General features: G+C 57.0%; 2 protein-coding genes across 5 annotated transcripts in view; one reads left to right on the top strand and one right to left on the bottom strand.

Annotated features, from left to right (window-relative positions):
- Nucleotides 1-1,352: 1,352 nt before the first annotated feature.
- HSD11B2 (hydroxysteroid 11-beta dehydrogenase 2) lies at nucleotides 1,353-18,940 on the top strand. Of its 4 annotated transcripts, none has more exons than XM_080410984.1 (5): nucleotides 1,353-1,898; nucleotides 15,831-16,043; nucleotides 16,301-16,486; nucleotides 16,993-17,130; nucleotides 17,608-18,940. In XM_080410984.1, the coding sequence occupies exons 1-5, from the start codon at nucleotides 1,628-1,630 to the stop codon at nucleotides 18,561-18,563; spliced, it is 1,764 nt and encodes a 587-aa protein (XP_080267110.1). In that variant the 5' UTR covers nucleotides 1,353-1,627; the 3' UTR covers nucleotides 18,564-18,940. The 4 variants fall into 4 exon arrangements, with proteins under 4 accessions (XP_080267110.1, XP_080267113.1, XP_080267111.1 ...); XM_080410987.1 differs by having other exon boundaries at nucleotides 17,573-18,081; XM_080410985.1 differs by lacking the exon at nucleotides 1,353-1,898 and adding an exon at nucleotides 1,905-2,784.
- Nucleotides 18,941-19,055: 115 nt separating this feature from the next.
- The window catches only part of ATP6V0D1 (ATPase H+ transporting V0 subunit d1), a 37,047-nt gene continuing 28,823 nt past the window's right edge, over nucleotides 19,056-27,279 (bottom strand). Inside the window, exons 5-8 of the mRNA XM_080411053.1 lie at nucleotides 22,785-22,862; nucleotides 21,990-22,166; nucleotides 21,037-21,114; nucleotides 19,056-20,498 (exon numbers count right to left, since the gene is read on the bottom strand). Of these exons, the coding sequence (XP_080267179.1) occupies nucleotides 20,337-20,498; nucleotides 21,037-21,114; nucleotides 21,990-22,166; nucleotides 22,785-22,862 (495 nt within the window). The 3' untranslated portion in view covers nucleotides 19,056-20,336. The remainder of the gene's footprint in view (nucleotides 20,499-21,036; nucleotides 21,115-21,989; nucleotides 22,167-22,784; nucleotides 22,863-27,279) is intronic.

Raw genomic sequence — 27,279 nt, 5'->3', positions numbered from 1 at the left:
GGCCTGAACACTGCTGCCTGCCAGGAAGCGCCACACGGCACCGGCACTGAGCCAAGCCGTGCCGGGCCAAACCAAGCCATGTCAAGCTGTGCTGAACCGAGCTGAGTCAAGCTGAGCTGTACCTACCCGGGTGGTATGATGTCCTGAGGCGTGCTGGACTGAGCCGAGCCATGCTGTGTCAAGCTGAGCTGTGCTGAACTGAGCTGAGCTGAGCCGAGCTGATCCTGCTGAGGTGACATGACATCCGGAGCCACACTGAACTGAGCCAAGCAGAGATGAGCTGTATACTTAGATGGCACAATGTCCTGAGCCCTGCTGAACTGAGCCGAACTGTGCTGTGTCAAGCCAGGTTGTGCTGAGCTGTGCTGTGTCAAGCCGTGCTGAACTGAGCTGAGCCAAGCTGAGCTGTGCTCACCCAGGTGGCATGATGTTCTAAGCTGTGCTGAGCTGAGGCAGGCTGCTGATGACATGACGTCCTGAGCTGTGCTGAACTGAGTCATGCTGAGCCATGCCGAGCCGTGCTGAGCCATGCCGAGCCGTGCTGAGCCATGCCGAGCCGTGCTGAGCTAAGCTATGCTGTTCTGAGCTTACCTAGATTACATGGTGTCTTGAGCTGAACCAAGCCAAGCTGAGCTGTGCCTACTTGAGCTGTGCCTGCCTAGGTGACATCATGTCCCGAGCTGAGCTGAGTCACACCTGCCTAGGTGGCACAGTGTCCCGAGCTGCGTTGAGCTGAGCTGACCTGTGCCTGCCTAGGTGGCATGACATCCTGAGCTGCACTGTGCTGAGCTGAGCTCAGCAGAGCCATAGGTGCAGCGCCACAGTGTCCCACTGGGCTCCAATGCCACTGGCCTGAGCCAAGCTTAGCCGGTGAGGAGCTGGTGTGGGTGCCAGCACCTGATGTGGGTGCTGGTGGGGAGCCGGCGGGGAGCCAGTGTAAGTGCTGGTGTGGGAGCATGTGTGGGAGCTGGTGTTGGTGCCAGTGTGGGTGCTGGTAAAGAGCCGGTGTGGTGCCGGTGTGGGGGCCAGTGTTGGTGCCATCATGGGTGCCAGTGACGAGCTAGTGTGGGTGCCAGTGTGGGAGCCGGTGTTGGTGCCGGGGTGGGTGCCGGCAGGGAGCTCATGTGGGTGCTGGTGTGGGAGCCAGCCGGGAGCCAGTGTGAGTGCCGGTGGGGAGCCTGTGTGGGTGCCAGTGTGGCAGCCAGCCGGGAGCCAGGGTGGGTGGCGGTGTGGGAGCTGGGGTAAAGGCCGGTGTGGGAGCCGGTGGGGAGCCACCGTGGGTGCCGGTGTGGGTACCGGTGCTGGTGCTCGGTGCCAGTGCGGGTGCCGGTGCAGGTGCCGGTGCAGGTGTGGGTGCGGGTGCCGGTGCAGGAGCCGGGCGGGGAGCCAGTGCCCGGGGCCAGTGCGGGTGCCGGCGCGGAGCCGGTGCGGGTGCCGGTGCAGGAGCCGGCGGGGAGCCGGTGCCCGGTGCCGGTGCGGGAGCCGGTTCGGTCCCGGCGGTGCCCGGTGCCCGATCGTCTTCCATTGGCGGGGGCGGTCGCGGCCCCGCCCCTTTCCCACCGCCGGGGCGGTTATAAAGGGGCGCGGCGGGGCCGGGCGCGGCGGCAGCGGCGGGGCCGGGCCCGGGATGGAGCCGGGGCTGGAGCGCTGGGCGTACGGCGCGCTGTGGGCGGCCTTGGCCGGCAGCCTGGCGCTGCGGGCGGCTCGCCGGGCGCTGGGGCCGGGCCGGGGGCTGGTGCTGCCCCTGGCGCTGCTGGCCGGGCTGCAGAGCCTGTGCCGCGCCTGCCTGCCGCTGCCCCTGGGGCTCGCCCTGGCCGCCGCCGCCGCCTGCCTGCTGCTGTGGCGGGCATCGCCCCGCAGGCTGCTGCCGGTGGCGGGCAGAGCCGTCCTCGTCACAGGTGAGTGCGGGGCCGCACGGCCTCGACGCCCCGACGGCCCCGGTGTGGGGGCGGCGGGGAGCGGGGCGGCCCCCCGGGCCGTGCCCGCGCATCCCTGCTCCGTGCCCTGGCAGGACCGGCCGGGCTGTTGCTGCCCTTGCCCCTGCCCCGGAGCAGGGGGGCTGTGGGGGGCTGCATTTGGTCCCTGTGAGCAGCCTCCTGGCTCCAGGACTCCAGCGTTGCCCCCGAGTTGCAGCGTGATGCTTCCTCCAGGAGTGGGGATGTCAGATGGGATGTGGCGGGGCTGGTTCAGGAGCCCCTTGGCTGGCCCAGGGGCTGCCCTCGCCTCCCACCTGGAGCCATTCTGCTCCCTAAAAAGCTTCTCATGGCATCTCTACAGGCTACAGTGAGGCTGAGCACTCCACTTCACCCAGAGCCCTGTCCTGGGAGCTGTGGGGGGCAAGTGGGATTGTGCCCCCTATTTGTGGGGTCACCCTTGGGAAGTGCTGCCCAGCACAGAGCTCCTCTGTGGGGAAGGCGGCTCTGCAGGGATGTGCTGCTCTCCCAGGCTTTTCCCAGCTAAGCTTGGTGGCTGAATTTCTTTAGGATACCTTGGTATATAAGTGCATTCCCCTCTCCTTCCTCCTGGCAGTGAGGCTGGAGGATGATGAAGGTAGCTGGGGTCAGCAGGTGCTTTGCTGCGAGATGATGGCAGCAGACATGGCGTGAGGAGGAAGTGCTGGAGCCAGCGTGGGTGTTGCTGGGAGGGTGCTGTGGGCTCCACGTGGATGCAGAGGGGAAGGAAACCCATGGGCATGACCTTGGTGGTTCTCCCAAGGACAGGAGCCTGCATCCTGATGGGAATGGCTGGGCTGGCCTTGGCTTGGAGACTCCCAGGCTGGAGGAGGCTTGTGTGTTTCCCAGAAAACTGGATCTTGTGATGGGGCATCCTTGGGAAGGAGAGGTGGGTCCCCCATCCAGCTTCAAGGGCTCTGTGGCACCAGTGGGAAGCGGAGGGAGGCCTCTCCGGAGGAGGAGGAAGCTTGGAGGAGCAAGGCAGTAGATGAATGAATGATTCAACGAAGTGAAGGTCAAAGCTGCGGCGGGGCAGGGCTGCCTGGAGAGGACATGTCTGACAGCCACGTGCTTGCAGGTACCCTGTGGCACACCAGGTCTGGCCAGCCCTGGCTCTGTGGCATTGCCTGTATAATTAGTGAGTCAGTGGGTGGAACAAGGTGTTCTTGCCCTGGTGCATTGATGTGACACCTCTGCAGCTCTGGTGTGTTTGCTCTTGGCTGTAAATACTTTGTGGTTTTACAGGTTTGAGGCACAGCCTGTGGTGCAGGATCAGGGTTTCCTTACTGCTGCTCCAGCAGGTGCCTGCCAAGGGGCAGATGGAGGGCTGATCTGCCTGGGATGGCATCCCTCACTTCAGTATTTGCATAGTAATTAGCCTGATTCTTTTGCGGATTAATTCCGGACACTTCCTGGCAACTGGGTATTGAGTTGCTGTTGGTGTCTCCTGTGGGAGCAGCCAGGGAGGATCAATGCAGGAGTGAGCTCCTGGAGAAAGGCAGCCTGGCCTTCCTCTTCTTGCCCGTGGGAAGCAAAACACAGCAGAGGGAGAAGTGTGGAGTTGGGTGCTGGGTATCGGTGAAGGTGTGCGAGGTCAGGGACAGGGCTCCTGCCACGCTGAGTGTAACGCTGGACCCTGCAGGCCAACTAAGAAATGCAACACAGTCCCCTCCCGATGGCTGCAGTGGAGCAGCGCAGGTCCCAGCCTGAAAAGCTTTGGGCATTGTTTCCTCTTATATACGCTCCTTGATCACTGGCTTAATCCTGCAGCAGGGAGTTGCACAGGTTCAGTGATGCTTACCTGGAGCAAGGGAATGTGGCTGTGGTGCTGTTGTATCTCCTGGCTGAGGTGTCCCAGGTCTTCCAGCTGCCCGCTCTCCCATGACCCCTGGGAACAACCCCAAGTTGAGCTCTGCATGTGATGCTCCAGCCTCATGTGCTGGTCTGGACATCGCTGGCTAATCAAAACTTAGTTTATGGGAGGGGTTGATGAAAAACTAACTATGCAGCTCGGTGGGAAAGTAGCAGAGCAGATGTGGAGCTGCTGCAGATCAAAGCTGCTGACCCTGCAGTAGCAGCAGGGACTAGAAAGTTACGGTGTTTCCCATCTGTTGTGGGTTTGCATTTCAGGTGTTGCACATGGGGCTGGGGTTTGGCTGGAGCAGGGATGGGCAGCTGCCTGCTGCTGGTGAGGAGTGAGGAATGCTGTGGTCTCCCTGGTGCATCCCCTGGGTTAGCAAAGTAGGTGGCTGCTAGTCCCTGTGGTGCTATATTTATCCATGGCTGTGGCCTTGGGGCTCTTGCTCTGCATCCCAATTGTCTGGCTCCTCCAGGAGTGCTGCTCCAGTGTATGCAGCCTGGCAGGGAGTGAGGAAAGCGTTAATCCTGCCTTCCTGGGGGAGGTCACAGTTGTTTGCAGTGAGGAGAATGCCCTTCTGTGCAGCTGGGCTGGGAGAGGTCAGCCCCAGGAGGACTGGCAGGATGAGGAGGGGAGCAGAGATCAGCTGCTCCAGCCCTGGGCCGGGAGGGGGACAGCAGCCATCTCCACGCTGCCCTTGACGTGCTGTCCTGAGCTTGCCTGTGAGCCCAAACCTGCCTTGAAGACAAGCCCGTGGTCTGGCACAGGCTTTGGCCAAGCGTGGGGAGCTGCAGGGACCCCGGGACACCTGGAGTGGGGGCAGGCTGCGTACAGGGGCTGATCCCACACCAGCAAGCTGCAAGGTAGCTGGTACCTGGCATCCCTCGCCACCGGTGTGTGGTCAGGGCACCCCGGGGTGCTTATGCTGTTGGTGGGTACCTGTGGGCCAGCGGTGCAGACATGTGCTGGTTGCTCACTGGGAGCAGCCTTGCTCCAAGCATCAGGCAGCTGGCTTCTGTGTGTGCGCCCCTTCCTACATCTGAAAATGGTGCTATTGGGTGTGCTTAGGTGCCTTGGACTCCCCTGAGCTGTGTGAGCAAAGAGGAGGGGTGTTTTCTTGTATCCCCTAGCTCCTTCCTATCAGGAGTAGTTACAAAAAGCAGTCCAGCCTCTGTAGCCTGTGCAAAGGCGATGGTCTGCGAGAGCAGCCTTGGAGGGAGGTGAATGAACTGCCATTTCTCTGCCTCTCTAGGTCCAAGCTGACAGCACTTCATGCCAGGTTGGTTTTGACCTGGCTGAGTTTAGATGTGAGCCTTGATCATCCTTTGGTCCCTGTGGATGTCTGTGAAATTGGGTGAGTCCACAGAAACTGCCCAGTACAGCTGGGCTTAGTGTCTGGAAGTGGTGGAAGGATGGCTGTGAACATCCCGGGGCTCTGCTGTGCAGCTGGGGTGGTCGTGAGCCCCTTGCTGTTGTGTAGCTCTGTGGTGTGTGACTGCTTGGGGGTCGTTTTTTCAGGCAGTAGCCAATTACCCAATTTACTACAGATCCTTGAGAAGGACCAAATGCAAACCAGCCTGTAGGTCCTGCCTGCAGGGTTCTGCCAGAGCAGAGGGAAGGTACAAGCTGAGTTGCAAGGTACTGATTCTTCAGCTTGGATGAGAAGTTGAAAACAGTGAATTGTTGCTCTGCCTGTGAAGGTTGCACCTGAATTACACTGCTCTGAAATAACCCAAACCCATAGGGTGGCTGCCTGGGGGAGGAAACCTGGGGGTCTCGCATCCTTGCTCCTCCCTGGTATAGCCTGCAAAGCCAGGAGGCACCTGCAGACCGGTCTGTTTCCTCAACAAATCTTCTTTGTGAACAAAACCGGTTGGCAGGTCAGGCTGTTCCAGAGCCAAACCTGCCATGTTCTCCTCCCTTCCCCTTCCTCGCTGCAGGGAAAGTCAGTTTTCCTGGTGAGGCTCTCTTGTTACAATTGCATGCCCCATTAACAATCTGAAATGGGGCAGAGATTCAGATTGTGTTCAAGGTTAACAGAGGTTTTGCAACTTGATCATGGTCGAGTGGAGCTTAGTTTCCCATGGACTCAACAGATGTTGAAGCATCTGGTGACTGCAGCAGGGTGAAATGATTCAATCCAGATGTCAGGACTCTCGCTGTTCTGCCACGAAGGTGAATTGCTTTCCTCTGTAAAACAGCAGCATCACTCCTGTCCAGAATTTGATGTTGTCTTAGACACATTTTCCAGCTGAACTGGGTCATTAAGAGATGTCAGGAGGCTGAGACTTCAGGGCTGTTGAGTAATCCAGGATAGACACTTCTGCTCCGGGGCACGGCTAGAGCACCAGCACGGCATGCTTGCAGCCTGCATGTGGTGCTGAGCCTTCCAGCAGCCTCATGACAAACAAAGCTTCATGTAAAGACACCGTAGCTCCCACAGGCAACTTCCACCCTGCTGCTGGAGCCAGTGCGTCAGCTCCGAGATACCTGTGGTCTTCCCCAGGTTAAATGGAGGCTGAAAATCGGCTTGTTCTCAGGAACCGCTGTTTTCCAGGATCTATTAAAAATTAATAGCAGAGACAACTGATCTTCCAATCCGAGGCAGGGACAGGACCAAAACCAAACACTCAAACTGGAAGCCTGGTGTAAAGCGATACCTTGTGTATTTAAGGGAGGAAAAAAGCAACATCTAACTCTAGTTATAAGGTTTGCTGCTGGTTTCTGGGAGGCAGCGGAGGAAACCTGCTTTCTCTGCCTCTCTTTGCAGGGCTGAAGCTCTCCCCAGATGCTGTCAGCAGCCCTCCACAGACTTCAGAGTCACCTTCCCCTCACTAGGTTTCTTCAGAAATAGATAACTGCCCCTGATCACCGCAGACGTGTAGATACATACAGTCAGCTTTCTCACTTATTTAATAAATAAGCACTTTCAAAGCCTGCGAAGGACACAGGCTCTTTGGGGTGTTTTTTTAGCACCGTTAACCAAAAATGATGAGCACAGCTAATTAGAAGGAAAAGCATGTAAAGTTGCATGCTGTGGGAGAACAGAGTTGATAGAGAAACCCAAGCTGGCTTGATTAGCACCCGGGGTTATGTGGGGACATGAGAGCAACAAAGCAGAGACTTCCCTGCAGAAATGAGATTGTCAGATGGGAACGGATGCTTCGGGAGGAGAGAAGTGTAGGCAGTTGCTGCCCTCTAGTCCAATGAACAGCACATCTTTAATGAGGTCTGGGATTGTGTTACCCACTGTTGAGTCTAGCTCCCCTTAAGCCAGGATTTGGTTTCAGAGGAGCCGGGCTGCTTTTACTACTGGTAGCATGGGGGTGGTGGACTTGCCCAGCCAGGGTTTTACTGGAGGGGGAATGGGGTGGGGGGCTGTATTTAAGGTGCCTCCACCAAGCCTGGGCAAGCATTTCCCTTCTCCCTACAGCTGTCTTTCAGTGCTGGTCCAAAACCCCAGCTGGGGGAGGACCTCCGCTTGCCCAGCTGACCTGTGCAGGAGGCTACAGGGCTTTCATACCTCTTCACCTCTTGATGTCCCTCCTGCAGTGTCAGATCTGAGAGACTGCTGTAGAGCCTGCAAGGTGGAAAGTGTCCAAGACCGTTGCCCTCATGCTGTCAGTGTGTTGCCATAGGTATAGTTTGGGACTTTTTGTTTTTAACCTTGCGCAGCACATGCCTGTTACGTCCTCCGGTTCCCCCTGACTGCTACGGTCCATCCACAGTCTCCAATCCCCGTTCTTCTGTCCCAGCCTCTGTGCTTCACAGGCAGCATACCACTTATGCTTCCTTCTCCCCTGGAGAGCTGCCAGCCCCTGAGCTTTATCAGCTTCCCTGTTGGGAGCTGGCTTCGCCATTGCATGTGGTGCTGTCCTGGGATTTGCTGTCTCTAAGGCTGTAATCTTGAAAAGCAGTTTTTGGCTTTACAGGCTTTTTGGTAGCACAGCCTCTTGGTGGGTGGGTGACCCTGGGGAGCCAGATGGTGGGTGCTCCCCAGGCAGGCTGGGGATGGAGAGGAGGGATGGGCTGGTGAGCTGAGGTCCTGGAGGAGGTACCTGCCCAAGGGCTTTGAATGTCTGGCTGCTGCTTTCAAGCCTCCCTCTGTTTCTCCTGGTGGTGATCTTCTCACGTTGTGTGTCTCAGCTTCCACCAGACGTACCCTTGAACAGATTTGTGATCCCTCTCTACCCCGTTTCACCACTCTGGTGGCCATACATTTGGCATAAACCTCATGCTGTGCACATCTGCTTCTCGTGACCCTGCCAACGACACTGTGACCAATGCTTGTTCCTTCCCAGGGTCCCAGTTACCAGGTGGGTAACTGGGGTGTGCAGCTGTCCTGTGGTGACTCCTGTCCCTGCTTCAGCTGGTGTGCTGGACTTTGCCTGTGCTGTCCCAAGCCAGTTGACATGTGTGGGTGCTGCCCTGTGCATCACTGTCCAGCCTGGCTCGGCACGACTATGTCCAAGCACATCAGCCTGGAGGGCTACTTGCTTGTGTTCTGGTAAAATGTGCCAGATTAGTCTTGTGATCCTCAAACTCTGATAAGCTGGTGGGAGCTGCAAGTGGAGGGTGAGGAGGGGACAACTTAAATCAGGTGCAGAAGGGGCTGGTGTGGCTTGAGGTGGCCATGGGGTAGGGATCTTAGCCTGGGGGCCTAAATGGCTATTTCAAAGGCTGTCTTGGCTGAAGCACAATTGGTGCTCGCTCAGTTGCTAAAAAATAAACCCCCCAAAACACAAACCTGAGCTCTAGGTGGATCAGGAAGCTGCAACAGAAAAGATAGTTGGTGCAACTGCAGAGACCATCTTGATATGGAGATGGGCAGGGCTTGCACCCATTTTTCTGCTAGCCTGAACTTGTGGCATGTGGTGAGACTTTATTCTTGTGACAGGGGGAGTGATGGGATGGCACCTGATAAGCGAAGTGGAATATCATCACCAAAATACCCCAGAGCTGATAAGACTCCATTCAAACAGCTGTAGTTTTGTTGTGGTGCTGCAAGCTCTGAGCTGCTTAACGTGGTGATCCCCTGGGCTTGCTTGGGAGCAACTGCTCTGGTCAGCGCTGCCCCAGCCTGGCTCTGTCCCTGCTGACACTGCCTGTCCCAGCCCTGTGTGTCTTGTCCACCTCCATGGTGTGGTGGGTGGAGTGGCACCCGGTCTTGGGTGGCAGTTCAGGGTCCTTCCGTGGCTCACCCAACCCACCACATGGTCAGAGGCTCTCCCAGTCCTGTGGAGGCTGCGGTGCTTTGCTGTGCTGGCTAGAGATACCTTCCGTGCGATGTCCTGGGGCGTGGATGGCTAATGGTGGTCCACGTAGAAGATCTGGTCTTCCCTTCTGCTGCTTGCAGATGGCTTAGCCCTGCCTGTAGCAGACCTTAGGCATGACCTTCCACCTCTCCTTGCTGGCTCCTGGGGCCTGATGCAGTATCATGTGAGATAGATAAGGGTCTTGGCTGGTGTTTCCCCAGCCTGCTGGGGGTCCCTGGGGAGACCTTGTGTGGCCTGGGGGTGCTTCCCAGCAGGTGCCCAGCTGTGGCTTTGCTCCCACCACCTCGTTCCCCAGAGCATCTTCAGTGCCACATCCCCGCTGTGGCTGGTGGAGCTTTCCAGCTTCCCAGCCTGGTTCCCACCCGGCCTCTCCCTTTCTAAGAGCCCAGGCAAATGTGTCACCAGTGCCAGCTTGGCATTGGCACTGATCTGGCCAAGCTGTCCCTGGGCCATGGGTGTCCTTCCCAGCAACAGCTCTTGCTGATGGATGGCTTTCGCAGCTCGCCAGCTCCATGTTCCCGGTTCACCGTGTTCCCTCTGAAGGTGATTATTAACCCAGTTATCACCACAGCGCTTCACAACTTCCTCTTCTCAGCAGACATCCATCCATCCCCGATTAGCCCTGATGTATGGGCTGCACCCTTTTGCAGGCAATGTCCTGGCTGCTGCCTCCTGCTCATCCCTGCCCACAGGACACTCAAATCCTTGACCATGAGAGTCCAGCTGCTCCTTTTGAAGAGAGGATCTCCCCTCAGTGGAGATAGTGGCTGCTGGAAGATGCCGTCCAGCCCCGGGGATGCGGTGAGCGGCTGCTTCTAGGAAATTCCTGTGCCCTTTTTCTGTGAAACCTGAAGCACCACAGCGTTGCTGGGAGGAGAGGCACTTCCTCCACCCTGCCTGTTTGCAAGCCCTGGCTCAGTCCTTGTCAGCAGCACCCCTGTTCTGTCAGGGCTGGGTTATCTGCCGGGCTCTCCTGCACTCGCTGCTCCATCTGAGGAAATCTCTGGTGCTTTTGCATCTGCTGACCCTGCTGGTGCAAGCCCTTAGGCTGAGCTCAGCAGGTCTGGGTGCCAGGCTGCCCTCCTGAGAGCTTAAAGCCTGTGCCAAGGCTGACTGCAAGCTTGTGGATGGATCCTGATCTCCAGCACCTCGCCAGGCACTGGCCTTGTGCAGGGAAAGGTGGCTGAGCTCATTTCTGCCATGTGCGATGTAACAAGCTTCTGGCTTTGTCAGCCCCACTGGTGGTGAGCAGCATCTGCTGCCCTCGGCTTTGGGGGGGAGGGATAAGGCGTCTGCGTGGCTTTTAGTGACAGGGAGGGCTGTGGCTCCCGACATTGATTTATTTTGTGGCTGCTTTTGTGCTGTTGGGGTGCTCAATACTGATGCACCAGTGCCTGCTCCTGAAAAATGGGCTTTAATTCAGGAGTGTATCCACACCGGCCTCAGGGCTCCTCGTCATCTCAGCCCAGCTGCTTTGGGTTGTCTAGGCAGAAAATCAGGTTTTCCCATTTCTCTTTGGTTTGTTAAGTGAAAGATGCCTCCCCAGGTGGAGGTGATGGTGTGTGAGGCTTCAGAAACACTCAGCTAATCCGTTGTAATTCATACCATCTGGCTGTTGTCCCTGGCGTGGTGGGGTGTGTGGTGTGTGTGTCACCCCTGTATCCCTTTGGTGATGGGCATCCCCAGCTCTGCCTCCTGCTGTGGTCTATGGGCCTCCCTGGGGGGCTGAGGGTCTGCCTGGCCCCTGCCCTGACCCTTAGGACCTGCTGGAGGGATACAGATGTGGCACTTCATCCTGGGCTGCAGGAGCTGTCAGCACCCTGGCTCGTAATTTCCCTCTGACTGCCTACGCTGGCTGCACTAGGGGGGGTGGGGGGGTGTCCCGGGGAGTGGGGAGCAGCACATGCTCCCTTTGGCTCAGGTCCTGCCTGGGGAAGGGGGGTAAGGCTTTGCAGGGATGTCCACCCAGGCCGTTTGGGGCAGTGGGGGTGGGGCTTGCATGTTGTCCCCTTGCTGGGGATTTGGGGATGGGATTTGGCTCATCCCTGAAGGCATCTCCCTGGGTTTAATGTAATTTAATTATTGTATGTAATATATATGAATTAATTATTACAAATTAATAATGCAAAACTGGGTGCGGAGGACCTGCAGCAGCATCACGGGGCTGCTGCCACCCTGGCCCCATCCACCAGTACCTGGGTGTGGGGGCTGCTCCTGGGGGGCTCCATGGGGAGCGGGGACACCTCACTGCCAGTGTGGCATGCTGCCCTGTGAGCCACCAGCAGCGGTGTGGTTTCCTCTTGATGGTGATGCCACTGGCTGCAGTGGGGTGGGGGCTGCTGCTGGCCCTGCTGGCCTGGCAGGACCTCGGCTGTGGGCAGGTGGCTCCTGGGGGGGCTGGACCCAGTGGGCAGCTGTGGCAGCTCAGCTGCCGTGGGCACAGGTGCTCCTGCTGTCCCCACCCTCCCCAGTGCCCTGCCAAGAATTTGTTCCCTCTTGCCTGGGGCTGACATCACCCCTTTATCGCTCCTCGCTCCAAACGTGCACGGCATCCAGGAGGTTGGCCGCAGGGCTCTGCTCTTCCCCTGTGGGCTTTTGCTGGGTGTTTTGTCCTGCCTGGACCTGCCCTGTGCAGGGACCCCCTCCCCAAGTCCCTTTTGGGGAGCCCCATCCCCTCCAGTGGCACCATCCCTGCTGCATACTGCTCTGGCCTCACTGCTCAGTGCCACATCATCCATGAGGTCCCCATGGTGCTGCCAGGATGAAGCCAGGATCAGTCCCTGCCATGCCCCCCAGATGCCCAGCTGAGTGTCCCTGCAGCGCAGCCAGACTCAACCCCATCCTGTGCCTGGAGGAGCTGGATCTGAGGTGGCAGCGGCAAATCCTGCTGGGGCCAGAAGGCCTGTTTAGCTTGGCATCCCAGGCAGGATTTGAGCTTGAGCCTATGGAAACAAGCAGCTCAGCCTGTTAATCCGCTCGGCCTTGGCGCCTCGGCTCCCCTCCGCTGATGGGTCCTTCAGCCCAGCGCCATCTCAGGGCTGGGAGGCTGGTGACAATGGTGACAGCTCCATCTTGGTGAGGCATCTCAGAGTGGTGGAACACATAGCTCAAAAGCTCTGTGTGGTGAGAGAGGTGAGGTTGATGTCCTGGGATTTGGGGAGCAGTGGCAGGGCTGTGAGGGGCACATGGGGCACCCAGGTGATGGTCTGCAGAGCTGGGGAGGAAGTGATGCTGCTCTGGGTGCCCAACCCAGTGGCAAGCACCCAGCTGCCTCCAGGCTTGGTGGAAGATGGAACATCCTCGAGGGATGCCCTGCTGCCTGCCCTCGCTGCGTGCCTGGGGAGCAGCCCCTGGGGATGCTGCTGCTCACGCTGCCAGGACTAACCCTGAGGGAGCTCAGTCCTGGGGCAACCCCTCACCAGCTTCCATGCTGGGATCCCAGGCTGGGGTGGCCATGGAGGGAACAGCTACTGGGGAGCTGCCACTGTGCTCAGGGCTCTGCGCAGCTGCACAGGGCTTCTTCAGGAAGCTGTGCTTCTGCCTGCTGAGGTTTTGCAGGTCTGTGCTGCTCTTCTCCCTTTGTACATGGCTCAGGGATGAGGCTGCATAGCTTGTGGTTCAGGCATGCGAAGGTGCACGGCTTGGGGGTGAGGATTCACGGCTCAGGTGGGGAAGCGTTGCATCGGGGTGAGCACTGTGGACCTGTGCCACCAGCCCTCCCTCAGGTACTGTGCTGATGGTGGGCACGGGGGCAGGGGGTGCTTGTGGTTTGGCAGCTCCTGGACGGTAGCTCCGCTCAGCAAACTGCAGCATTGATTTTGAGCATGTGTCCGTGCATGGCTGCAGGAGCAGGGTGAATACCTGAGATAGCAAAAAGCCAGCGCCGTGCCACGCCCGACTCACCCGAAAGAAATGTGTCCGCACCAAATCGGGACTGTGGTTTCAGCCAGCGCCGTGTGAGCCCTGCTTTCACCGGCGACGGGCATCTCCGGGCGGTGAGCACACAGTGCTGCATGGTCGGTCATCTTTGTCCTCCCTGAGTGGGTGGGAGGGCACCCCAGTGGTGATGCTGGAGGCCAAACCTCTCTGCTTGCTCAAGACAGGTAAAGCCAGGGCTCAGTGTGTCGAAATCCCAGTGGCAGCCGGCATGCTCTGCTCCTGGGGGAGCCGGTGCAGTGGCTGGAGCTTTTGCAGAGTCCCCAGAAATTGCTGCTGACCTGCTGCTCCGGCAAAAGGCCAGCCGGCCCCCAGAGCAGGCATTTGCCCCCGCTTGCTGAGACTGTGGAGCTCTGCCAGATTTTGCAACCTGGGCTCGGGTGCTGCTCCTGCTGCAGCAGAAACCTCTGGCTGTTGGCCTGGGACCAATGGGGGGCTTCAAGCTGCCTGCCCTCCTCTACCGTGCTCCCTATGCTGGGCTTCTGTGCTCGGTCCGACCGCGGTCCCTTCTGCCGGCACGGATGCAGAACTGGTTGGCAAGCAGGGAGCCAGGGCGGGGGGAGCTGGCGCCAGCATCTCCTCGTCATCCTCGGAGGGCAGCACGCCCAGGGCCAGCCTTGCCGGGGCCGCACAGACTGACCGGCTCCAGCACTCCCTGTGGGGCCGAGCCAGCGGTGGCGGGTCCCACGCCAGCCCCGCCAGTGCCGATGGCTTGTGTGCTGGTAGCCACGGGGAATGAGCATGGCCCTGGGCAAGCTGCTGTGCTTTGGGGCCACGTGCTATGGCCCCAGAGGTTTTATTGTCCCTCCCTGCACTCTTGGCCATGCCTGAGCACAGCAGCCAGGAAGCTGAGCAGTGCTGGAGACCTTAAATAACACCAGAACATCCTTGCCTCCTGGCCCTGGGCCTCCCGCCAGCCTCCCAGGCAGGTTGTTTTTTGTTGGGTGTTTTTGTGTGTGTGTGTGTGTGAATAAATTAAAACTTCCGAAACAAATCCTCTGACAGTCCCACTCCTCTAAGGCAAAACAAACCCTGGCTGGCTTGGATGGCATGCGGCTGTGTTTGCTCCCTCCTTGCCGGGCTTGCCTGAAACAAGCCAGCAAACCTGTGTCTCTCGGGTTTTTGGGGTGTTTCCCAGTGTTTTGAGGCTCAGGAGGCGAGACACAGCTTTGTGTTCGGACTGGAAGCTTTTCTTGCTGGCTGGGGTGGGAGCAGTGCAGGTAACTCTGTCCTGGCGGTGACGGTGCGCAGGGCACTGGCTGCAGCATGGTGAGGCTGTGGCCACAAGCACTTTTATTTTTAAACCTTATCTTTATTGCAGTTTTCTCCTGCTGTGTTGGGAAAGGTGAAATGCACCTTATCTGGCTGGCTGTTGGCAGCACGACCTGTTCCCGGGGAGGGGAGAGGTGGATGTGCTGCTCCAGCAGCCCACAGCACATTCAGCATCCCCTATAGCACTGGGGGGATGCCAGGAGTGATGCTGAGCCAGCCCGGCACGCACCCATGATGGGTGCTGGGTGTTGCATGACAAAGTGGGGGGGTCCCTGCAGCCCCTTCCTGCCAGCGGAGCACCTCTGGGGTGTGTTACCACTCTGGCCTCTGGCCAGGGACTTTTGCATTTCTGATACAGCAATAAAGTAAAGCGGAGCTGGGGACCAGAGCGCAGATGCTGAGCCAAGGGTGGTTTAGCTGGGACTGAGAGTTGGAGCTGGCAGCACCCCCATCCCGGCCTGAGGGGGCAGGAGCAGGGAGCTGAGGGGGGCAGCTGGTCTCCATGTCCACCCCAGCACAGGCAGGAGAGGTGCTGGGAGGGGTCTGGGGTCTCCTAGGGGCCTGCAGAGCAGGTACCAGTGCCCAGGGCCGCTGTTGTGTCCATGCTGGGGTGGCTCCAGGTGCTGGATAGGGCCCTTTCTCAGGGATGTCCTAAGAAGCACCCAAGGGTGCTAGGCCAGAGGGTGCAGGGGTGATGGGGCTGTCCCTGCAGCGCTCCCCTGTTAATGGTTAATGTGACTGGGCAGCCGCAGTGACGTGGGCTCCCTGGAGCTATCGGTGTGGTGCTGCCGGCAGCCCCAGGAACAAGCTGTACCTTGCCACTGCTGTTTGTTTGCATCCTGGCTGCTCTGGTCCACAGCACCTGGCTCCTGCCCGGGCCGTCCCCCAGCCACCCCAGCAGTGGCTTTGTGGGTGAGACAGCCCAGCTGGATGCTCCCTTGAAGGATGTGGGGTGGCAGGAGCAGACCAGGACCTTTCTTTTCCTTCTCTCCCTTTTTAATCTCCTTAGTACTTCAGCCAGGCAAGGGGTTGCTGTGCTTCTTGCCCACCATTTTTGGGAGGCAGCAAACATTTGGGAAAAGGCAGCATCTCCCATGGAGTCTTGTGCCAGCTCCAAATGGTGCCCGATGGAGCTTTCGGAGGCTATTTTGGGGGTTGATGGCTCCCGCTCCACATCGTGGCAGGGCTCTTGGCTGTCCTTGTGACTTGCTGTGCTGGTGGTTTTACCTGTGCCTCGCATCAGAGGCACTCGGGGTGATGAGGTTGCAGATAAGAGTGTTTTCTTCCTGCGTGTGTGACAGAGAGAAAACAGCAGCTCCATGACCTGTGAATGCTCCAAGGCAAGGTCATGTCTCCAGCAGGATGGGAGCTGGAGCTGTGTGATGAGCCAAGGGTGGTCCCGAGGTGGGGGACTAATGTCAGGGGGTGTCTGGTCCCTGGGGATGGAGAGGCAGAGCTAGGGGGATCCCTGAGGGCTGGGGACAGCCAGCCGGTGGCTGTCACCGGGCACCGCAGGGCTCCTCTTGGCTCTTGCAGGCTGTGACTCGGGCTTTGGGCAGGCGACAGCACGGCACCTGGATGCCCTGGGCTTTCAAGTGTTTGCCAGTGTACTGGACCCGCAGGGTCCCGGTGCCCAGGAGCTCCGCAAGAGCTGCTCGCCGAGGCTGACGCTGCTGCAGATGGACCTGACCAAGCCAGAGGACATCCAGCGTGTCCTGCAACACATCCAGGCCAACACCAACAGCACAGGTAGTACCCCCTGGAGACCCCACACAGCTCCCCAGGACCTCAGCTTGCAACTAGTGTGGCAGTGCCAAGTCTCCATGTGCTCCCTGCTGTGGGCTGCATCCCTGCGGCCACCCATACCAACAGCCTCTGCTAACAGGGCTTGTCTCGGGGCACACCAAAATTCCTTTGCAGGACCCCCATGAGCCAGGGAGCAGCTGGGATCCCCAGGGTGGGGGTCCCCCATTCAGGTCCCTTCTTCAAGCATTCCATTCCTACAGGGCTCTGGGGCCTGGTGAACAATGCTGGCTTCAACGACACCATTGCCGATGCCGAGCTCTCGCCGCTGGGCAGGTTTCGCACCTGCATGGAGGTGAACTTCTTCGGCTCGCTGGAGCTCACCAAGGGACTGCTGCCCCTGCTGCGCTCCACCGGTGGCCGCATCGTCACCGTGAGCAGCCCTGCAGGTGAGCAGCCTGCCTTCAGCGTGGCCTGCCAGACCCCTGGCACCCCCAGCTCAGCTGTGGGTCCAGCATCCCCATGGTGTGGTGTGGCTCCCACCCCACTGAGCACCTCCGCTTCCCCCGCCAGCTGCATCAGACTGGCACCAGGCACCCTGGGATGAGCCAGTGGCATCGCTGGGCCCTGCAGCAGGCACTCAAGAGATGGGGAGCCATGGGGCTGTACGTGCATCCTGGGGGCAGGCAGGGTGGGCAACCCCAGGGAAGCTGTCTTGTGCCCCCAGTGGGAATGACAACCCCCAGCTTTGACTGGCTGGGGAAGGAAGAGCAGCTGCCTGCCCCCCCCACCCCCCCCACCCTTAAAACAGTTGCTTTGAAGCAAATTCCAGTTACTTTCTCAGCAAAACAAAAGCTTAGCCCTTTCCTTGTGCAGGGGCCGGGAGCACAGCCCTACATAAGCCCTCCTGGTCCCTGCCTGAGAGCCCACTCACTCATCCTTTCGCTCCTGCAAGGTGACCTGCCCTTCCCCTGCCTGGCAGCCTACGGGGCCTCCAAGGCAGCCCTCAGCCTGCTCATGGACACCTTCCGGAGTGAGCTCCAGCCTTGGGGTGTCAAAGTCAGCCTCATCCTGCCTGGATACTACAAAACAGGTAAGAGGGTCTGTGCCCGCTTTCTGTCTGCACCTGCAGGCAAAGGGCAGGTACGCCTGGGGGCAAAGGTGGAGCGATGGCAGGAGCAGCTGGTGGTGCAGGATGCAGCTTCCGAGCATCCCCAGGCACCTCCTGGGGACGGTGCCCATCCTGTGGCCTTTGGGCTCTGGCTGGTGAGGCAGGGTCAGGATCGAGCCCTGCCAGTAGCTCCTCTGCCATGTTAGTGGTAGCACTGTCTCCACTGTAGGGACAGTCCGAGACCTCTGGTTCAGTCCCAAGAGCCACGGTGGTGCTCCCACCACGCCTCTCACATGACACGTCTGCCAAGGTTTCAGCAGGACCTTCCCAGGAGGCTGGGGGGGACTGGGGGCTGCTGGCACCCATGCCAGGGGGGCTGGAGGAGGGGGGCCACGCAGCTTACGGGGGGGCCGCGTCCTTGCAGGGTCAACGTGCGACCCTGCCTTCTGGAACCTGCAGAAGCAGCGGCTGGTGGCCAGCCTGCCCCGGGAGCTGCTGCAGGCCTACGGCGAGGACTACGTCGAGGAGATCAACCGCCAGTTCATCCAGTTCATGAAGGTGGCAGTGGAGGACCTCAGCGCAGTGGTGAACAGCATCACGGACGGGCTCCTGGCTGCCAACCCAGCTGTGCGCTACTACCCAGGGCAGGGCCTTGGGCTCATGTATTTCATACACCGCTACCTGCCCTATTTTGTCCAAGACTTGTTCCTGAAAGGATTCTTCATCAATCCCAAGCTGCCCCGAGCGCTGAGGCAAGAGCACCACAACGATGTGAAGAAGGCCTGACCTCGGCCCGCATGCGGTCGCGGGGCAGGAGCGAGCCTTCTCCTGGGATTTCCAGGCACACCAGCCCCCGGGCGCGTGCGCAGATGCTGGCATCACCCTCCTGCGCTGCAGGGGAACAATCAGCACTAGACGTTAAAAACCAAATTGCTTTCCAAAATCAGGCAGATCTATTTTCTATTGTGCGAGAATCACCATTTTCTAGAGACCTTGGTTTTGTATGTTTTCTAACCGCGCATCCTCCAAGGGGGCCGCCCTTGCCTGACTCAGCAGCTCTGCACCATGGGCTGGGATGTACCTCGGCCATTTCTCAGCTGCCTGACATCCTCCTCACTGCTGTTGGAGCTGTGTTTGGCTCCATCACCTCTTGGCTGCGTCAGACCTGGGACCCTGTGGCCACTGCCATTCCAGCCCCTGCCTCCCTGCTGTTTATGACACTCCACGTGCTTCTGGCAAGCGCAGGAGCAAAGCCCAGGCTGCCAGTGCCGCTGAGCTCTTCACGAGATGAACTACATGATTGTCACTTTTTAAATAAATCTGTTCTTGACATGCCACCCGCCTCTGGCAATCTGCTTTGGCGGTGCAGTGCTGTAATGCCTGGTCAGGGATGCTGTGCCTGGGGGCTGAGCTGAGCTGGGTCGCCACTGGCACCGCTTCAAGCACTGCAGCAGGAGCCTTCTGTGGGGCTGCAGGTGCCACAGGCAGCCCCAGAGAAGAGGTTGGCCAGGAAAAGCTCGCACCCCCTCCCTGCTACTCCCCACCCCTACCCCACAAGCTTCCTCTTGCCCACAGCCCTGCTAGGGTGAGGAGGGAAGGGGTGACAGTGCCCCAGGGGGACAGCCCCCCGCAGGAAGCCCAGATGCAGGGGGACAAGCCATGCAGCTCCCCATCAGCATGGCTCACTCCCCTGGCACCCATCAGCTCATCACTCAGATGCACCCAGAGAGCAGGCAGCACCTGCTGCGTGGGCTGGATCCAGGGCCCAAGGGCTGGTAGAAACAAGTGGTCCCAAGTCATGCAGGAGCCACACCAGCACACACACACCCCCCCAATACCATATTCCCTGCGCTAATGGCTCTTAGGGATGTGGGAACAGGTGCCCAAGTAAGCAGGGAAGAGCATGGTGCAGTAGGCAGATATTTATTGGTGTAGAGAGAAGGGGATCACAGGATAACAAACATTGCAGAGGTGACCACAGCACAAGCTGGGACAGAGCTGCTCTCCATCGATCCCTCCCAGCAGCAGCAGCACTGAGCAGGCGTTTCCCACCAGTGAGGCTTCTTTGCTACCACACTACTGCAGGGCATCTCCCAGACCTTGAGAGCAAGTGGAGCTAGCCTGGCTGCAGAGCAGCAAGGAACAGGGCTGCCACCCCATGCCCAGGGCTTAGCTCTCACCCCCTAACCCCAGAGGGGCACAGCCTGGGGCACCCCTCTGCCAGCAGCTGCCCTCTGCACACCTCAGGGTGACCAAGTAGAGCCAGACCCAAGGGCTGCTCTTCCCAACAGCCAGCTGTGCCCACGCGGCTCCGCAGCAGTGCCAGCTTGGACACCCTGCACCAGCCTTGATGTCTGCTCTGGGGTGGTGCAGGGGTCCAGCACCTTCCACAGAGCACAGGACGTTCCTGCCTCTTGCACGGTTGTGACTGTAAACCCCCAAGCCGTGGGTCTTCAGGGGAGGAAGGAGCTCAGCCAGCTTATGGAGCCGTTTCAAGCTGCAAGGCAGGAGGGAGCCTGAGAGCTGCTTCTAAGGACATGGGGAGGCTGTGCTAGTGCAAATGCTGCCAGAGCAGGGAAGAGTGTGCTCCACACACACTCTGGCTCTGCCCTCATGTTCCCACAGGCTCTGTCCCTGTCCCAGCCAGGGCTGCCCAGTCTCTCCCACATCAGGGTTAGCTACAGAGAGATGCAGGGATTGCACAGCAGCATGGGCTACACTACAAATGATAGTCAAACTAAATCTCACAGGAACAACACTGACGAGGAGGTGTGCAGAGCACTGACAGAGAGGATCCCCCAGCCATGGCAGACCTGACGTGTTCCTCTGCAGTGCTGGAAACCCCTCGCAGGCAGCAACCCCCCAGCTGGTGCTTGCTCTACGAGCATAAGCGCATACAGCAGATTAGTACAGTAACACGGGGACTATTAGATACACAACAGGAGGTGTTCCTCCTGATACACAGGGCCAAGCCTGTGCCTCTGGTCCCTCCAGATGCCTCACAGTACACACAACTCAAACTTCAGCTTGTGAATAATTTAACTAGCAACTGTACAATTTCCTCATCTGAGCCAGTTCCACAGATGGGACATCCCTGGAGTCTGGAGAAGGGATAACTCAGGGAGTTAGTTAGATAGGGGTCCCTCCAGACTCCAGGGGCAGGAAGGTCAGACAGGAACAGAGCAGGGTTAGAAGATAGGAATGTAGTTGTCAATCTTGGTCCTGTGCCTCTGGGCAATGCACTCTGCGATCCACACAATGTTGCGGCATTCCTGCTCCTTCAGCTTCACAAAGGCATAGAAGACTCCAAAGTGGAACTGGTTGAGGAAGGCCAGCTTATTCAGCTTCACCTAGGGAAAGCCCAGAGGAGGACATGTCACTTGTCCACCTCAGATGGGAGGAGCTGGCCAAGTGTGTGGCCTGAAGCAGTGTGGGAGGTCCCATGACTTCCCCAGCAGGCTGGAAGGCCCAGCACTGGTATTCTGTCTGCTCTGCAGGTCCTTGGGACAGCTCTAACCTACAGCACATGGCTGAGGACAGGCTCTAACATTTGAAGGAGGAAATATTTATACCCTCAGGTACTCTGAAAATCCTTCTTTCCCATGTAATTACACTCTGGTTTTGCTACCAACGGACCAGATACCCACCAGCAGCCCCAGACTTGTCTCTCACACTGCTCTAATCTGCCTGGGTGAGAATATGGAATGATCACCATGCTGGGCCCCCCTTCACTTGCTGGAGCAAAGGGCTGGCATCCTCTTCCTTCCCCCAAACCCTGTTCACCCACAGCACTGCTGACAGGGCGGCAGACAAGCTTGCTGCTATACCTGGAGCTCTGCAAATGGCACAGGGAGGTACAGGCAGAGAAGCGTCTCGGGGCTCACTCACCTCATGCTCAAAGAACCTGTCTTCAAGGGTCTTGTCTCCAGGATTGCTACCAGCCCCTTCAAACAGCAGCTTGTACTCCTGCAGGAAGATGTTACAAAAGGATATACCCAAACCTCAAAGCCCTCCAAGCTCAGCAACGTTTGGGGACTCCGTGTCAAACAGACACCCCAGCCACCACATCAGGTCAGCAAGAAAACACAGAAAAGCCAAGAGTCTGCCCCATGCACACATGAACATTGCCAATGGGATACTGCTGAGGCTGCACTGCACACACACTGGCTGAAGGCAATCCCCAGGAAGGCAGAGAAAGCCTTTATTTCATCTGTGAGCTTGTCCAGCCAGAGATCCTACCACCTCTCTGAAACTGTATTGTTGCTTTGAGCCTGCAGGGAAGATGCAGCAGGTACAGACCTCTCCAAGTCAAAACTGGAGTGTTTGGGCCAGGCCCCTGTGCCCACAAACACTGGCACATGCTCTGGCTGCTTCAGTAAGGCAACACTGAGCTGACTCCAAACAGGTCCCCAGCCATGCACAAGGGCAGCTTAAGGAACCCAGACATATCCAACCATGTCCTCCCAGGTCAGTGCCGCCCCTGTGGACTGAACCAGAGCTCAGAACAAACCACTAAGGGCTGGAGATGCAGCACACCACTTCTCGCTGAAGATGTGTTTCCAAGCCCAACCAGCCAAAGACAGACTGTCATTGCTGCCTGTCCCCACAACCCGGGATGGGATGCAGGGCACACATCTCCCTATCACTACTGCAATGACAGCCGTGACTAACAAGCGAATGGCATCTTGGCCAAGCAGAGCGCAGGTCCAACAGTAGCAGCAGAAGACCAGCACCCCTCTCCCCAGGCTGTCAATCCACAGGTTTTCCCAGACCCCCAAGAAGCTCTGATCCAGAGCAGGTCCTTGCACCAGTCCCCACAGCCCTCATGCCAAAGCACTCACAGGGTAGTAGTCAGCAACGTTTTTGACTTGTTCGTAGTCATCTGCTCTGGCCAGCTGAGCCAGGCCCTCAGGGTAGAGCTTGCCACAGTGTGGGAACAGCTTTGCTCGGTCCTCCTTGGACAGCTCAGTACCAAATGAGTTGATGGTGATAATGAAGGCCCTCCGGTCAGCTTCAAACTGTGGGAGAAGAGCAGTTCACCTTGGGATGCAGCACCTTTGTCAGACGCCAGCAGGTACCAACACTGCTCTGAGTAGAGCCACATCAGAAGGCAGCATGAGCAAGCTGCCTGGGACACAAACAACTATCCAGTGTTCAGCCAGGGCAGGCTACACATGCAGGTCCCAGTATGCCCAGTAGCTGACGCCTGGGAAGCAGTCAGGTGAGGAAATCCCCATCCCAGGCACAAGCCAAATCACAGAGCAGAACCCTGTGCAGGTCAAGGAGTCTCTCTCACCTACTGGCCCCATCCCACAGCTAGCCTTGGCACGGAGACAGGCCATGCACTGAACAGCTCTGGTTGTTCTCCTGCTTGTTATCTATGTGAGAGGATGAAGATGTTGCCACGAAGGCGACAGATGTGTCGGCACCTGGCAAGATCAGGACTGGGGAACCAAACCTGTTCAAAGTCACGTGCAGGCAGTGCTTTCCTAGGCCCCCAGTAAACAGGCAGAGCACACATGGGGTTGCTGAAGAATATCTTGAGAGTCCTTAATGCTGGCAGGCAAGCTGGGTCTGAGCACAGAGCAATGAATATCACTGCAATACTGCCCAGCTACAGGGGTTTCCAGACCTACCTCCAGTATTGGGCACATGGCATCTGCTGTGGTACCTCCCAGCACCTTGCAGAACTTGTAGAAGGACTCCAGGTAAGCCTGGAAGAGAGAGGGCAGATGAGCACTCTTCTACACAGCTTCACCTATTGCCCCACAGGGCCATTCAGCAGAGGACAGACAGCAAGCAGAGATGCTCCCAGACACTTTGTAACACAGTACAGGCATTCTCACCCCATGTGAACTTGGATGCCAAGCCCACACAAGGGACAGCACTTCCCCAGGGGCTGGAGACATGAAAGGTTGTGGTTGGGTTTAAGTGACTGCAGGAGCTTACAGCAGGCAAGATCCCCAGGCAGCAAGGTTAAAGTCTATTTTGCTCCTTTGTGTCATCTAACTCAAACGGATTTACTGAAGTCTCATGTGGTTTCTTGACCCTGCTCTGGCCTCCACAAACATGCCAAGCCACACAACTATAGCTGCAAGACCTACACTCAGAAAGCACGGCTGTGTAAGCAGAAGCAAGAGATGAGACAGGACATCTGTGAAGGGAACTAGCCATTCTCTGTAATTCTCTTTTCACACTGCAACCGCTTGGTCTCCATCCCAACCAGAGCACTGGAGAAAACATACAAGGCTAGGCACAGTTACACTGCCTCCAGGAAATGTAATCCTTTGTGGAGATGTACTGTAATCCAGCTGGAAGATGACTGTATCTCCCAGGGGGAGCCTATGAAAGCTGTGCACGGCGAAAAGTGCTGTTCAGCAAAAACTTTCTCAGAAGAAGTCATCATGTGATAAAACACCTCCTTGGACAGAGCGCTGCAACCAGAATCACTTAAAAGCAAAGGAGTAAAATGATGCTGAGACATCACAAATTGCTGCTTTGTCACAACTCCAGGACTGAAGACAGACCAAGAACGCCCGTGTTGGACACCCTCAGCCTCTGCACTAGGAAAGCACCTGCATTACTGCGTTCTGTAAATATTTGTTACCACAAAGTGCAAGAGGACACGGCTGGGTGAGCGTAACACATCAAAGAAACACAGTCTCCAGCACTTGCCACTCCTCAAACGCAGAAAAGCACAGAGCATCAGTCTGCAGAGCTACCACAAGAACAAGGACACCGAGAGCAGCCTTTGCTTGAGGCTGACAGAAGAGGGAACCTGGACAAGAGGGTCAGTCACTGCCTCTGCTCTTCTCAGAGTTCATGCACAAAACTAAGACTTCAGAAGCAAAAATAGGTGAACTCAAACATCCAGCACTGACTGAGGATCCAGCACCGCAGGCACCATGAAAACACAAAACTGGGTACCTGCCCCTATGAGACACTCTGCAGATGACAGCAATTTATAGAAACTCTCCAGTGTCCCAAAACCCTTATCCCAGAAATGGTGGTGTCTTTACATATAACATTCCTTAATGGACTTTTACTTTCACGAACTCGCACATTTACCCCCTGCCTCCTGCTAGCCTCATTTGTCTGTCACGACCAGCCTAAAGGGAGACCTCTGGCCTCTCCACCTGCATTAACTTTGCCAACACTACCTGCAGTTACCACCACAGCTCAGATTCACTCCTCTTCCAGGTGAGGAATTTTGGTGGTTGGATCCTGGCTGAATGCCATGTGTTCACCAAAACTGCTCTATCACTCCCCTCCTCAACTGGACACCGGAAAGAAAATATAACAAAAGGCTTGTGCGTCAAGATAAGGACAGGGAGATCACTCAGCAATTACCGTCACTGGCAAAACAGACTTGACTTGGGGAAAATTGGTTTAATTTATTACCATTCACATCAGAAAAACACTTCCCCCCACCCCTCCCTTATTGCTGAGCTTAACTTAATTCCCCATTTCTCTACCTCTTCCCCTCGAGCAGCACAGAACAGGGAATGGGGGTTACAGTCAGTTCATCACACATTGTCTCCACCACTCCTGCCGCACACTCTTCCCCTGCTCCAGCGTGGCGTCAAGCTGCTTCAGCCTGGCCTCTTCTGGCCACAGGTTCACAAGTCCTGCCAGCAAACCTGGGCTCTCCACGGGGTCACAGCCTCCTTGGGGCACATCCACCTGCTCCAGCATGGGGACCTCTGTGGGCTGCAGGGGGACAGCCTTGCCTTGCCATGGGGTTCACCATGGGCTGCAGGAGAATTTCTGCTCTGGTGCCTGGAGCACCTCCTCCCCCTCCTTCTTCACTGACTTTGGTGTCTGCAGGGCTGTTGTTCTCACATAATCTCACTCCTCTCTCTCACTGGTACAGATTTTGTTGGGGGGGTTTTTTGTTTTGTTTTTTTTCCTTCTTAATATGCAATCACAGAGGTGCTGCCACTGTCACTGACTAGCTCAGCTTTGGCCAGCAGCAGGTCTATCTTGGAGCCGGCTGGCATGGGCTCCATTGGTCATGGGGGAAGCTTCTAGTATCTTCTCACAGATGCCACCTCTGTAGCCCCCCACTACCAAAACCTTGCCGTGCAAACCCACCACAGGAACCCTAACTTTTTTGTAGTTTCCCATACAGAAATCATTGTACCCAAACCTTTAAACATGTCCTCCTTAGCTGCTTTGCCTGTTCTGCTGTTCATATTCAGAGAGGAGAGGAATGAGACAGTATTAGGACAAACGCACTACAGATATATACAGTACAGTGATATTTGTGCAGTTCTCTCCTACTGCCAGGAACAGAGGACCTTGTAGAGACACACTTGCTTAGGTCAAGATTTCATTCAGTAGTAGAAAGGAACAAGGAGACCCTCGCTGTAAAGGCAGAATTAGGATTGCTTCCTTGCCTCTCCATACATCACATTTATCCACATTGATTTGTCCAGTCAAAGCTCCTTCAGCTGATTCCCACAAGACAGTGACCAGCAACGGCCAACAGTCAGCCAGCTTCACTTCAACATTATCTGCTGAAGATGTGGAAAAAAAGGGAGTAAGCAAAGAAGATGATAATGCCAGCCCGCCTCCATTGCAGGACTCCACTGCTGACTGCCCTCTACACCAAGAGCTGACCACTTACTTTCAATTAATCTCTGCTCCCCATCTTAACCATACTTCCATTTGAGAACCTTCTCACTTGTTATTGCTAACAAGAAACCTTTGTAATTGCTTTCCTCCTACGAATCCCACTCAAACCTTCTGTCTACATGCTCAGATTCCTTCAAAAAACCTCCAGTAGGTCTGGGAGGCAGCACTTCCCACGCGAACTCCTCCCGGACACAGGCACCTATCCCAGGCACCTGCCTGCTGTGTTCCTCAGAGCAGCTCTGTGCAGATTTCAGACCTGATTTTACTTCCTTCATTTGCCTATGCAGACCATTTGCATTATATTATACATTTTCCAGTCCCTGGGGAGAGAAGTGCCTTCAAGTGAGAGCCTGTAAGTGGCAGTTACTTTTTCCACCCTTGGATCCCAGTGATTTGTTACTGACAGAGCCCCTATGTTCCCTGGGGGCTGCTCGTTAGCAAAAGCCAGTCCCAGCACACACCAAGGGACACCAGGCATCTACATTTCAGTTTGGGGGTAAGAAGAGTAGAATGCAAAGCAGAATCAGGCCTCAAAAGGAGACGGGAAAGGATGTGGCAGCTGGGAAGCAAGGAGACACCCCACACCCCATTTGCCCTGTGCTCACTCTGCTCCCTGCCTTCCCCCACCTGCCTTGTCTCAACAGAGGTCTGCACCCTGCAAGGGTGCAGGTATTTATGCATACAGGCACACCTCCCCCCGTTACAGCAAAAGACCAGTACATGCCAGAGGCCACACGCAGCTGGGTATGACTGCCGACTCACAGCTCCTTCCCTCCTCCCTTTGTCTTCTTCCCTTCACACCTGACTTGCTCTCTGCCTCTCCAAACAGGCCACGGTTTCCTTGGGAAGCAGAGGTCACACCAACTGCAGGCTGGCTGTGACCAGCCAAAACAGGGTTGGCAGATACAATCTGTATCCCACCCCTAATCCGGAGAGTCGAGATGGAGCGATAGCCACAGCCTGCACATAAACACATGCTTTGATACTGCCAGCTAAAACCAGACAGGGCCTGCAGAGGAGATGACGGCTCCCCATGCAGGCTCAGGACAGGTTGATCCTTAGCCCCTCCACATCCCTGTGCCGGTAACTCTCCCCAGCCTGCAGGACTCCTCCAGCCTGGCTGCACCTTTCACACTGCTCTACCAAGAGCATCTAACGCCAACCACAGCCACTGAGGGCTTGAGCAGACTATTGGAGCTTCTTCTGAAAGAGCTCAAGACAGAGAGCCAAGCCCTCTGAAGTCCTTCAATCAAGCTTAAGATCTGAATGCAGTTAACTACACATCTAAATTCGTGTGATTAAAAGGAACAGCCTTCTCCTGCCTGTCTGGGGCCTGAGGAAATTTATTCAAAGGCATAACCTCTGAAAATCTCTTGCACAGACTCTTGACACCTCCAAGAAAACCATACTCTGCCTAGCTCTGGTGCCCTGACTGCAGAGCCGAGTGATCAGATGTCAGGACCCTCCAAGAACACTATCTTTACTTTCCAATGT

This window comes from Falco punctatus (assembly GCF_963210335.1).
Source record: "Falco punctatus genome assembly, chromosome: 14".
NCBI lineage: Eukaryota > Metazoa > Chordata > Aves > Falconiformes > Falconidae > Falco > Falco punctatus.
Note: the sequence above shows the minus strand (reverse complement) of the source record. Positions and strands in the feature narration are given on the sequence as shown.

Bases quoted from the DNA above. Each gene is read 5' to 3' on its own strand.
- HSD11B2 (XM_080410984.1), top strand. From the start codon at position 1,628: ATGGAGCCGGGGCTGGAGCGCTGGGCGTACGGCGCGCTGTGGGCGGCC. The intron at 1,899-15,830 runs GTGAGTGCGGGG...TGGCTCTTGCAG, and splicing joins CAGAGCCGTCCTCGTCACAG to GCTGTGACTCGGGCTTTGGG. The intron at 17,131-17,607 runs GTAAGAGGGTCT...TGGAACCTGCAG, and splicing joins GCCTGGATACTACAAAACAG to AAGCAGCGGCTGGTGGCCAG.